Source organism: Topomyia yanbarensis, chromosome 3 (genome assembly GCF_030247195.1).
Source record: "Topomyia yanbarensis strain Yona2022 chromosome 3, ASM3024719v1, whole genome shotgun sequence".
In the NCBI taxonomy this organism is placed as follows: Eukaryota; Metazoa; Arthropoda; class Insecta; order Diptera; family Culicidae; genus Topomyia; species Topomyia yanbarensis.
Window position 1 is genome coordinate 140,105,693 of NC_080672.1, and position 14,232 is coordinate 140,119,924.

Consider the following 14,232-nt stretch of genomic DNA (forward strand, 5'->3'; position numbering starts at 1 on the left):
CTGTCAAAAGTCCTCCCGCCCCAAGTTACTGTGTCTTTATTTAGTATATCCTGACGGCAGCTTTCTATTCACGATAGTATGTGTGTTGAAATGAGAGGGCGTTGGTCGATTGTTCGTCCTTTTATTCGAGCACGATTTGAATGGGCAGTTAGGTGCACCATGGGTTACCATGTGAGCTATGAGACACTTATTTTTTATAAAAAAAAATTGTTATCCCATATGCAGTCCGTCCTTGATCGTCAACGGGCGAAGTCCGCGAAGCAGAATACGATCGAGTACCGTATAAGCAGGTGTTAGACCAAACCGTTCTCTCCTACTTTACCCTGCAGTACAAAACAGAAGGGTATAGTATAATAGACCTTTCTCGTCAAAAATTTTTATGTGATAGGATGCTTCCTTTTTTATTCCCAATTCGTTACTGTCTATTGCCGCGATGATTTGGTACCTCTAACTATTGAAAAAATCAAAAATAGTGTAAGCTGCCCATTTAACCCCATATTCTGAATACCTATCTTGCCTTGCTTCCCCGTATTTTTACACCATTTGGATGAATTTCCTGTGGGGAATACTAAAAGGATGCCAGATCTGCATATATATTAGTAAATCTGCAGATTTTGCATTTTCACTGCAGATCTTTTGCAGATCATAAATATTTAGCAGAACAAAGCCTACGCCAGCCAATTTATACACCTGCTTTCATCATTTTTGATCATTTAAAATATATACATACTACATTTCTACGTCAAATTTATTGAAGATTATTGTAGCAATCTGCAGACTTTTATATTTTTACTGCAGGCCATTGTTTAAATGGACCTGGCATCACTGATGCTGAAATGATTCATTCATATACCTGTCAAAAACATAGAGCATTGTATGAAAATGTATAACCTCACTTTTCTGACAGTTCAGTGTGCTTGTTTACCTAAGACTTGTTTACATGGACTTTTAAAATTTACATTACTTGAATAATTTCGATGCTCTTTGTTCATACATTGACCAATCGGCGCTGGATGTAATACCCGGTGACATATGCTGAATCGCAAGATCAAGTATTGGGCCATTAAACGATTGCTTTCTGGATGATGGATAAGGATTTGTACACATTTGTTTGTTTGCTCGTGGGTTAAGTCCTAACAAGATGATCCGATTGATTACTCATTTTAGGTGGTGAAGTTTACCTGAACTGTATAGGTAAATAATTCGGTCGATGATAAGTTGTTGAAATGATTTTGTTCGTTCAATGCCCATATCGAAGAACGTTTCCATTGGTCAGAATGCCTGCCAGCGTATGATAGCTGCAAACATGAGGACAACAAGGTTATCGCTTTCGAATGGAACAATTATTTATTAATCGTGTTCAAGTTCCATTACAGCAAAAGTTTCGTCGATGATCACATTGTCATTGATTTAGCTGGCAAATGCAAAACAGTGCTCGGCACTGACGATAAGGAGTTAGAAGGATTTGATAGGAGTGATAAGAATGCAGAGCATTATACATTCTGGAAGAATATCAGGGAGGAGAAATTATATGTAAATTTATATTATATCCCGAGTTGTCATTATTTTGGCACCGCAATAAAGCTATCTTTCATCTGCTGTCTTGTTCAAATTGGTAGGAAATATCTAGGCATGCTTCGGAGATCTATCTTAACGCTCTCTACTTAGCGCAGGATACGCGAAACCGCTGCTAGCTTTCGAAAGAAAATTCCTAGCTGCTGCTACCAAGGATGCAAAGTGCCTACCTTTTCTACGGCTGTAATTTTTCTGCCTACATTCTCATTTCCCTTTTGACGCTGCTGTCGTTCGCTATTGCAGGACGCTCAGCGCTGTACGGCAGTCTGTAAGCAAAGCAGTAACATGACAAAGAAATACTGCCCCCAGTACAGCCACCAGACGCGAGCGGTACAGCTTCTCTTTCTTTATTTGACACTTTTTAATATTTTTTAGTCTATTCAATATTTTCAATCAAAAACGACTACAATAAATGCGGTTCGTTTACGCCACGACCGGCATCATCGCTTTCGTGTGTGGGCCTCTCCCTTTGACTATGCAGCGAAAAATGTACAAAGCGAGAGAACAAACTTTACTACGTCACACTCTCACCGAGCAGTCGGAATACAGCAGCAAAACAAAAATGTATTCTACTGCTCTACAGGAAAATGTACTCGGTTTGGCTACCGTTCTGGCAAGAGCTGTAGTGATGCGTCGCTGTAGCGGGCTGTACGGCTTGTGCAAATGTAAATAGACCGAAAAAAATGTAGTCTACCAGTACCTTTGGTATCCCTGGCTGCTACTCTATCAGTCTCTCTCGACTGAGGACTACAATTTCGGTCGGATAAATTATGCTATGAAAATTGTATTTCCTGGAATTTCATCTGACGAGATCAATTCATTGTGAGGAATTTCGCTGCGTTTCAATATTGCTTGCCTCTGTAGGTGATGATGTGTGTGGATTCACTTCGGCAGCCAGCTCTTATGTTTTGGGTAATTTTGCTATCTTATTCTGCTGAATAAATCATCTGCCCAAAAGCCTCTAGGTTATACTATGGTCACTTTAAAAACGCCCTGCTATTTAATCTTGTAGCTCTCGGCAAGTCAGTCCTGGCACTCTTCTCGACTATTCCTGGCACTATACCGCTGATGTCGCACTTATTACGGTATTCAAACTTGGCGAGAGCGGCAGTAGTTTCGTCGGAATTGTTCACTCGACACGCAGTAAGTGCAAGGACTCTACTACTTATGCCTAAGCCCCTCGTTGAAACCTTCGTCCTGCCGGAGTGTTAGCTTCGTCCGATACCGGAGCGTATTGCTGAACCGAAGCAGTCTGCTACTCGCGCTGCTCCCTTCGAATCGGAATCGCTGAATATTCCCGTTAGCCGAATGTCCAACGTGGCCGAAGGCAAACCGATTGCAGTAACACCACCAGCCGTAGCTGACATTTTAGTCTTTAATCCAAGTCCCTGCCATTGACATAGCGACAGACGAGTGCGGCGCAGGCTGGACCATCGGTTGACTCGGTGCCGGACGGGGCGAAACAGCTGCAATAGGAGCGGACCTAGTATGGGGTGTAAAGGTCATCAATTGCCATAGGTCACCAAAATGCTCTGCGACTAACATTGTGAACAAAACAAACCAAATGAAATTGATCGCAACAACGATAAAATAATCTAAATTCTACCCAAACATTTGAAACATTTGAAAAGGGTCTATCTACCAAACGTAAACCTTGAGAAAAAGGCAAAAGAAGTTTGGGTCGAATTCATTATAATTCTATTCAAAACATTTAATACCGTTTTATTTAGTTTAATTGTGCATATTGTTTACATCAGACACCCCCCTTAATTCATTGAGTACGTATTTCACTGCCTTTATAATCCTTTTGGAATCAGTTACAATAATCCTTTATAATCATTTTATAATAAGTGTATTGCTAGTTGGGACTTTTATATCAGCCGGGCCCTTTTATAACTTGTTATAAAATCATTATCAAAATTCTTCATAATCCATTGTTGCGTTATGTTTATGTACATGGCCAGATAGATAGTTTTTAACTGGGACGGGGCGTGTGGATACGAAAAACCTAATGTCAATTGCAGCCAGGGGGAGCTGTCAAATGCAGCCAAAGGGAACCGTCAAATGCTGTCAGAGGGAACTGTCATATGTAGCCAGTCCATTTAAAATATGCGAGGAAGAAAGAGTGGCTATGCAAGACAAGAGATAAAATGAACAGAAAAAAAGAAAAAGAAAACATCTATCCACAGGTTCTGTCCCAGGATTTTAATAGAGAACATGAAAATTCGATTTATTTGCATTTGGCAGTAGGCCTTTTTCAAATGTTTGGCTAGAAATTCCTTACTTCTTCAATGAATCATGTACAAGAAAAGTAAAAATGTTAAATTTAACGGAACAATGTATGATGCCGACATCAAATAAAAATTACAGCTGAGCGAGCTTGTTTGGAAAGTGTTAATATTTGGCAGCGAACCAAACCAAGTTTCTCATACTGTGATCGAATCAACTAAACTTCCAAGACCATGTAAACAATCTCTCTGAACTGTCAAAAAAGTGAGGTTAAACATTATCATGCAATGTTCTCCACCGAGACGTTCACTTTAGTTTGTTTACATAACCAATGAACTTTGTACCGCGACTCACCACTTCATTTGCCGCGTTGCCAGGAACTCAAGCAAAAATAAACAAAACAGTGTTACCCAAACACACATTTTGAGTCCCACCATTCTTGCAAAGGTGAAAAAATACTCAACATTCTTGCATTTTTCAAATTTAAAAAAATCATTAAAAAATCACGATAGCTCTAAAAAGTCTCATTTCAACGGAAATATTCTTAAAAATGTATATTCTTTTGAATAAAAATAAGAAAAAAGGGGGTTAGGTCGGACGAGAAAGGTCTATTATACTGCGAACTCTTTGTACATACCAAGGACAAACTAATACCTGCCAGTTCTGTGAACAAATGGCAAATGAAGGACAACCCTGCTTAGAAACCGCTGAGGCAAGCTCATCTACAAAAGGAAATGCTAACACCCAGGCTCCAATATCATTCTCTGAACCACAAACGGTTGCTAACTTTATGGATGTTGTTCAAGCAATAATGACAACGACGAGAGAGAAATTAATGACCCCCAAGTTACAGTTGGCGTGGATGCAAATGTTTCCTCGACGCGGAAAAAGATCTCCGCGCGCAATGGCAGGTCGCATGTACGGAATCGGACAAACGTTAATCGTTTTATTTATATTTTTTACATCTGGTAAAAATTTAAAAGATTCACAGCTCCGTGAAGCGAACGCCTTGAGCCGTGTCAAATAAACAAATTTAAAAAAGTCTTTACGTCGAGCCAAAAAAAAGTTTTTTAAAACATTTATAAATATATTGAGAAGATTGTGCAAAAATGTCATTAGATGGATCTCAAAGTGTTTTACGAAATATTTCAATAATAGCAGGCCTACTACAAGGCATTTAGTGAAAAATTGTTTTGTTTTGATGTTATAATTGAAATAACTCGCAAAGTATTTTTGGATCCACTGCAGAATTTTTACACAATATTTTTAACCCTTTCACGCCCAACTTTTTTCTAGTGCATGTAGGGTTTCAAAACTTTTTTTCCTTGAAAACGGTTGGGTCGAGAATCACGAAAAGCCTATTTTCATAAAGATAGGTGCTTCCATGGCAGTGCTAGAAGCTAGTCAATTTTTACCTTCTAATGCTCAATACAATTCTCCTAGAATAATTACAATAGTCCAATTACGTGGAAAACGTAGCCAACTACAGTCTAAATTGCTAAGTTTTATAAGTTTTCAATAATATTGCACCATAACGAAGATATATGAAAAAAAACATTATCCGTCGTCAACGCAAACTGTCTCTGGCAGCACTGCTCCATCGGAATCCAATCAGACTAATTGCAATAACTTCAGTTCTAGAGCTGATCCTTGTTAATACTCAAATTAAAGGCAATAATTAATGAGCCTTACTTGTTTTTGTGAGGCACATTAATGAGCCTTACTTGTTTTTGTGAGCAAATCTCGCCTCAACCAAAAGTTATAGCTGTTTAAAAACGTTGTTGTCCACAAACAACATGGGCATGAATGGATTTAGTGTCTACATCGTTGCTAAAAATTGAATTTATCTGGATACTCTGGCTGATACTTCAATCAAGTTAACCGTGATATGCTAGCAATAAGCCGAATTAGGCAGCTATCAACATAGGCGGTTTTATAGTTCAGATGCGAGCGTCACAAATAGACAATCTGAAGGACACGAGTTCGGTTCTAAATTATTAATATTTTAATTTTTTTTTGCTGCCTGTAAAGCGGGAACGTTATTATGTAGAATTGTTAGTTTCCAATAAAGTAATAAGGGAGATCTTAACCGTTATTTCTGACGTGTTATTTTATTTCAGCAAATTACATTCTAACGTTATATTCACGATGCTACTCCAATCTTAATCCCTGGATGATTCGTCCAAAAGTTTTGGTTAAAATCAAATCGTGCTTCATGGCCGGAGACACTTTTGCTGGCGTATAGTGATAGATATTGCCCGACTTACTCAATTAACCTACCTTCAGTTTACGGGGCACTCTATAGCAGCGCCAGCTCCACAGGGATGTGGTGAACATCAGTTGAGCTTCAAAATAACGGGAATCTTGCCTGCTTCAGTCTCGTTTCACAAAACAAAATACATAAAAATGATTCTGTTACAATTCGATCCCAAGTCCTTTGGATCACATGTTTCGGACGATACCATCTGGACTATATTTCCGCTTTACACCAATGGTATAACTGGTGACCACAAAAAATACGTCAAGGTTTACTTGATTGAAGGTTCAGCTCGCCGGGTAGCCAGAGACAGCACTATTTTCAGGGCAATGAAAGTTTAATTTTGCTATAACTCATGAACCAGTTGTCATAGCTATGATCTGTCTTTAGAAGAAGTTATTCTACTTGACTGAATCTATAGATGGCAGCCTAAAATATATTTTTCAGGTGCACCAGGCGGCATATTTATGAATTTAATGAAAATGTATTTTTTTCTCATTCTCAACTCCATAGAAACTTAGAATCATTTATGCTAAATCATGCTTCAACAGATTTGATTCAAATTTAGCGTAGGAGTTCGTTGAACAATTACGAATTTTTCTAACCTGGTTCTCTGGTATTAAATTGTTTTCATACATCCTCGTGCCACCCTAGTAGTATACAGCCTGAAGAAACCCACAGTTCAGCTTTATCAATAAACCTTTTTCGTAACCGCTATTCAGCAGAGAAAATTATCATAGGAAAATGATTAAAAAAGACATTTAATTTCAAGTTACACAACGCCATCAATCTCTTTGGAAGCCATATCTTTTATTATGGGGTTTTGGTATTCGGGTGTGGTGTAGTGGAGTGCACTGGAACTGCACCGTTTTTGCACTTTCTAGCAGAAGTGCAGAAAAAACTGGGTTATGTTCCATTGACACTTCTGCTAGAAAGTGCAAAACCAGTGCAATCTACTAAACCGGTGTCTTCAATCAATCGAAAATCATATTAGTGTTACGTTACACAATTAGAGAAAAATTGTATTAGCTTGCTGGATATCAAATATCACGTACCTGAATCCGAACCAGCAACCTGTTGAATATTAAGCACTTACCTTAATGTCTGCACCAATCTTGCATACATCGAATGCTCAAGATTTCACCGATGTACCGAAAAATCTAGGCTGCTGAATAGAGTATGTACAAAGACTACAGTAGCCTTTTATAGATTTGAGTGAACCTAGTTGGCTTGGGTTCGAATCCCAACCTACAATATTTTTTTTATTTTAATTTTTTTTATTTCATGATTTTTAGAACATTCGGGAATTTAAATTAGACAATTTACAAATTTCAAAAACTAATGATTGTAGACGTTTTTATATCCAAAGTGAGGACTTATGATTGTCACAAAACATTTAGATAAGTAAAAATGGGTGCCGTTTATAATTCTAATGTGGCAATCTTCTCGATTTATTTACCACTCCCTACCAAATGATTTTCTTTCCATCGTGATTTTTTTTTTGGTGAGGGGAAGTCGCCTTTTCGAATTCAAAAGTTTATGTATTTATATCAATTAAGTTCGTCTGCGTGAATAATTATTGTACCTTTGTTTGCAAGTCGATGGGTAGAAAAAAATCATGGTAACAATGCTGGTGTCAAAAATTTACAGCAACTGTGGAACAAAAAATTTCTCTTGTGTTCAATATGAGAATATTCATGTTTCACAAGTAAACAGACCGTTTCGAATTAAATTAAAAGTTTATTGCTTTGAAAGTTGGATTTGCGATGCACTTCGCTATCACAGTTTTTCCACGGTTTCGTTCAAATATATTATAAAAACCGCGAGACTGGCAGCCATGCACACATAACAGCTAGTAAAAGTAAGAAGAAGTCTGTTTTAGACACTTTTCAATGTCAAAAATCTGTCAGGTTAAAGGAGTTGGCACTTTTAATCACACTTTTGATTCATCACACTTTCAAACTGTGCAGTTTTTTTTTATTTCGTTTATAGATGTTTTAACCTTAAGGTCATTCGCCTCTTCGGGTTAGAAAAATCTCTTATGAAAAATTTCTAACCCATATATGCGGGGTCGGGACTCGAATCCAGGTGCGGTGCGTACAAGGCAATCGATTTATCAACTACGCTACGCCCACCCCTGCCTGTGCAGTTCGATTTGGTGTGAACTGTGCAATAAATTTACATAAACAAGGGCGCGTGTGATTTGGTAAGCTTGTACATTGAAAAACTGTAAATCGTTGGTTTCACGTGCTGAAAACTCAGTAGATATAAAACAAAATAAATTTTCTTTCGTTTATTGATCTATTGCTTCTTAACTGTAATATATGCAAAACATCTCAATTGGAATATACCGAAATACTTAGAAAATATATTGATTTCTCCCTTGCAAGATTTACGAGTACAGTTGTCACCAATGTTATTCCAGGGACTCTATAGTCCATAGACAGGCACTTACTTTGAAAACCGAAATGAATTGTTTTCAATTTCATACGAAAGGTTTCTGTGCAATACAAAATCCTCTGAGGTGTTTTTGAAATTTCTACTTAGTGTGAGAAGTATAATATGATTCTAGAGCTAAATTTAGATAGATTTAGAATCAATTTACGCTAAAACTTTCTTAATATTGCCAAAAAGTTTGTTTTTCATTTTTTGTGAATGAAAAATAATGATATTTTTATCATTTTTTGTTAACCATTTTTTGTTAACGACCTATTGAGTCAATTTGTCAACAGTTGTTTCGGCATTTAATTAGCAAGGGACTGGAAGGTAAAGTATATTTTTCAATATTAAGAGCTATAGTACTCAAGGGAGAGCAAGGAGTTGAAGGGAGAAAGTGTAGAAAAGCGTGGAAGGATCATATATGCAAGCTTAGAGCTCACCGGCGACTTAACTTTTTGCCTGCTACCGTAGGAGTCAAGATCTTTTGGCATTAGAAATGCGAATCACCTGAGTCTACGGCATGCCCGGACAAGCGTAAAGTAACTTGTTACTTCATGCTATCGGAACCGACTTCTCCCTTCAACTCCTTGCTCTCCCTTGAGTACTATGGCTCTTAATATTGAAAAATATACTTCACCTTCCAGTCCCTTGCTAATTAAATACCGAAACAACTGTTGACAGAAAAATAATGAATTCGTGAAAAAATAAGGTTAACGGAAAAGCATTTTCTACAGCTTATTTATGCCTACAATACGATTGGATATGCACTACACATGTATTTTTTTGTCGAAATTCAGCAGTTTTGCTAATTCCGCGGAGATTCGAGCAGCTGAGTGTTGTGTTTAATTTGGGTATTCGGATCGAATAATAACAGCCGTGTATGCGCGACGCTTGTCTGAACTGAACTGAACTGAACGTATTTTATTTCTTTAAGGTTCTACCAAAGGTGAGTGCAACACTCCAAGGCTATTCTATACAAGATGTATATAATAATGGTGGGAAGAACACTACAATCCTCCTTTTCTTTATAGTTTCTTCAATTTGTTCGTTACATGAGCTTCTTATATAAGTTAATTTCTGTTCAATTATCAATACGCCTCATAGGTCTAAAACTCCACGTTGTATTCGTTTCTGTTCAAACTTTCCGCTATCATCGCTACATTGTAGTCATCCAAGTAGCCTGGTCGTTTCATACTCCGTCGTGGTCGCATTTCGATATTCTCCTCTATTTCATTCCCAGACATTTGCTGATTCTTGTCGTCTATACCCTTTCTGAATCTCCTAGGACTAGTGTATCTGTGTTGGAATTTTTAGTTTGTTTGTCGTGTGCCTGTGGCTCGTCAAAGAAAAGCTTTTTTACGTGAGAGACATTCCTATGGATTGTGCGTCCTGATTCCTTCGATTCCAATGTGACATCTGCTCTGCTCCTAGCTTTTACTAGATATTCTTCGGAGCCGAAGGTAGTTGACAGCTTATTCTCTTTTTGGATCCTCTTTACGACCACCGTGTCTCCAATATCAATTTCATTTGGTTTTGCTCCCCGGCGTTTGTCGGCGTACTCGGCTTCCTTGCTTTTTCTCAAATGATCCCGATCTTTAATTTCCTCGAGGATTATACTATGTTTCAAGACCATGGACGGGAGCTTATCCTTTAGAACTCGACCAAACATAATTGAAGACGGTGCTATACCTGTTGTCGAGTGTGGCGTCGAATTATGCATAAGTATGAACATTCTCAGATCCCATTTCCAGTCCGAACCTACTGTTTCCTGACTGATTTTCAGTCGTTTTCCAATAGAGCGATTGATTCTCTTAACCTCCCCATTCGCTTGTGGCCAGTATGGCGTTGTTTTCCTATGTATAATCCCAAATTGTTTACAAAAATGTTGCAATTCAGTGCTAATGAACTGCGGTCCGTTGTCAGTTTTCATTGAATCTGGCATCCCAAACCGACAAAAAGTTTCATGTAGCGCTCTGACGGTTAAGCTTGCGGTGATTTGTTTCATGATAATCACTTCGGTAAATCTGCTACAATAATCGACGAGAACAAGTAGATTATGACCGGATGGCAGTGGTCCAATAAAATCAGCAGCAACATGGGCCCAAGGTCTATCTGGGAGTACTGTTCGAACTAGGGGTTCTGGATGATCGAGTGTGGACACCAATGTGCACCCCTTGCATTTCTTCACAAACGCCTCTACTTGTGTGTCAATCCTAGGCCACCAAACTTTTTGTCTTAGTCTACGCTTCATGACTACAATTCCTGGATGGGACTCATGAGCGATTTCGATCGTACGTGATTTCAGATCCTGTGGAATGACCAACCGATCTCCTCGCAACAGGAAATTTCCAGATCTACAAAGTTCTGCACGAAAAGGCATAGTATAGTAACTCCTTTGTCAACTCGTTCCATTTATCTGACTCAAGGCTACGAAAAACTGCTTGAATAGTATTATCCTTCAAAATTGCTTCTTCTACTTCATGCAAGGAAATCGCTTCAGGAACGGTGGCCTGTATCAAATTGAATATACACGCTTCTCCAACGACGTCGAAGTCTACTGCTTGAGTTACAGATAATCTGGAAATTGCGTCGGCGATGTTTTCTTTCCCTGGTCTATAAATTACATCAAATTTATAAGCTTGGAGGCGCAAAACCCATCTCTCAATCCTTGCACATGGCTTGGATCTTTGCTTAAACAAGAAATGAAGAGGCTTACAATCTGTGACTAGTATGAATTTTGTCCCTAAAAGGTACAATCGAAACTTCTCCACCGCCCACACAAGACCTAAAGCTTCCCGCTCTGTTTGGAAATATTTCCGCTCTATATCTGTAAGAGCCTTACTTGCGAAACATATGATTCGTTTTACTCCATTTTCATCCTGCTGTAGCAACACTGCTCCTATTCCTGTAGGACTCGCATCCGTTATCACAATACTCTTATCCTTAGGGTCGAAATATCCCAGAAAATTTTCTGTGCAGATTGATGCTTTAATTTGATCGAATGCTTGCTCATGCTCATGATTCCAAATAAACTTTTCACCTGATCGTAGTAACTGTCGCAAAGGAGCTGTCTTATCGGCTAGTTGAGGTATAAACCGAGCAACATATGTGACTAATCCTAAGTAACTTCGTAGCTCTGAAATATTTGTAGGTTTGCGAAAGTTTTTAATGGCAACAATTCTACTCTCTGTCGGTCGTATTCCTTCACTAGAAAGCTCGTGACCTACAAACTCTAGTCGATCAACGTTGAAAACACATTTATGGTCATTTAGTAATATTTCATATTCTTTCAACCTTTCCAATAGCAAATTTAGTCTCCTATCGTGTTCTTCCTGACTTCGACCAAAAACCATAACATCGTCCAGATAGACTACTACTCCTTCTAATCCCGCTATGATAGATTCGATTACTTTTTGGAAGAGTTTCGGAGCACAACTAACCCCAAACATAAGGCGTTTATATCTAATAAATTAACATGTTTTTGCTTATTTTAAAAAAATTCGGATTTTAATAGAAATAGTTTACCTGAACAAACCCTGCTTAGTTATAAACGTGGTTATCTCTCTTGACCTTTTCGAAATCTCTACCTGGTGATAGGCATCTTTTATGTCCACTTTTGAAAAACGCATAGCTCCATTGATTGATCCAAACATTTCCTCGACTATCGGCAGTGGATGGGTCTCTCTCAACACCGCTTGGTTTGCCCGGCGCATGTCGATACACAAACGAATGTCCCCGGAATCTTTTAATATCGGAACTATGGGTGATACCCACGCTGATGGCTCTTGTACGCGTTCAATAATGTCTTGATCCAAAAGATAGCTTAGTTTATCGGTCACTTTTTCTTCCAGTGCAAAAGGTACACTACGATATGATTGTTGCACGGGCTTGATATTTGGATCAATAGGTATTTCAATCAAGATTCCTTTCATCTTCGGAAACTTAGGCGAATCTTCAGACACATCGGCGATCTGAAAACCAATTTTCAACACCTTCAATCTCTTTGCCGTCTCATCACCTAGCAAAGACTGTGTCCCATCTAGAGCAACATAGAATATAGCTTCCGTGCAGTTATCCCCAGCTTGGATTTTTGCTCTGAACATTCCCGCCAATTTAAGTGGAGATTTGGACCCATATGCTTTGAATGACCGATAGGTATGAGATTGATAGTCTATTTCGGCCCCAGCCGCCTTCAGTTTTTGCCAAGCAGCACAATGAACCACGTTAGCTGCAGCGCCCGAATCAATCGCCATTGGTATATTGACTCCCCCGACTTTGAACTGGAATACGTTTTGACCCATAACGTAGCAAATATCCTCTGTTTTATCCTTCTGTTTCTCTTCATTTTCATTGTAAATTGCTTTGATCCTTTTCGCCGATAGTCCTGGTACTGCATCCTCGCAGGGTCTTTTCGTGCACCACTTTGCAAAATGCCCCGAACGCTTACATCTCAAACATTGTGCCAATTTCGCAACGCAATCCGGACTATCCTTTACATGACCACGACGACCGCAACCAAAACAGATCCGGGTATCACATGACCATTGAAATTGATTTGGGTTTGACCAACGAAATTTGTCATTTTTTCGAGGATTCCAATTGGTTCGTCCCTGAAAACCGGATGCTTGTGGTTGGAAATCCCAGCGGTTACGTTGATCCATTCTGGGCGAAGACATTGAAAACTTCGATTTCTGAGAAAACCCTTCGTTTCGAGAATAACGATGGTCCGGAAAATCCACTTTGTTGATTTCTCCAAACGGTTTCGTTGTTGAATCTGAGCCTTTTAATTCTTTGCACTGAGCCTCAACATCTTCGATTGTTTTGCCGATTGCCACAACCTCACTCAATGAACGGTCTTTTTCTAAAATTTTCTTTCGCAACGCCGACGACACACATTTCTCGGCAATTTGGTCAATGATCATACTTTCAAGGACTGAATTCCCCTCCTGATCGAATTCACAACGGTTGGCCTGAATTCTCAATCTCATCACAAAGTCATTAAACCGTTCCCCTTGCTGTTGAGAGATTTGTCGAAAAATGTGGCGTTCGTATGTTCGTCTACGCGTCGGTTGAAAATGGGCATCAAGTTTCTCTACGGCCACATCATAGAACGGCGGATCAAGAGTTACGTGAGGGATGTCGTTTACGCCAGGAAGATTATCAAAAATATCTTGGAGATCTACACCACCCAAATGGAGAAGCTGGTTTCGTTTTTCTCGCTGCCCCGTAATATTGCTAGCTTCCAAATAATATTCCAAGCAACGCTTCCACTTCCTCCACTCGGAAGCCAACTGCGATTGATCAACTTTCGCGTCAAACGGTTTGACAGGTCTGAGCGAATCCATTTTCCTATGAAATGAATATATTTTTTTTTTGTAATTAAATTAAAAATGCCATTTTACCAGATCCTGTGACATTTAAAAAAATACATGTATATATATATATATATATATATATATATATATATATATATATATATATATATATATATATATATATATATATATATATATATATATATATATATATATATATATATATATATATATATATATATATATATATATATATATATATATATATATATATATATATATATATATATATATATATATATATATATATATATATATATATATATATAAGTTAAGCGCAAATCCGCCCTAACGACCATAAATGACAACTCAACCAAAAGCATCGTAGCAACACCCGAAATAGCTGAGCCAGCGTCG

General features: G+C 38.4%; 1 protein-coding gene across 1 annotated transcript; it reads right to left on the bottom strand.

Annotated features, from left to right (window-relative positions):
• Positions 1-9,606: 9,606 nt before the first annotated feature.
• On the bottom strand, positions 9,607-13,845 carry LOC131687244 (uncharacterized). Its single transcript, XM_058971317.1, has 2 exons — positions 12,026-13,845; positions 9,607-9,796 (listed from the first exon to the last, which is right to left on the bottom strand). Exons 1-2 carry the CDS (start codon positions 13,843-13,845, stop codon positions 9,607-9,609), a joined length of 2,010 nt encoding a protein of 669 aa, XP_058827300.1.
• Between the last annotated feature and the right edge of the window lie 387 nt (positions 13,846-14,232).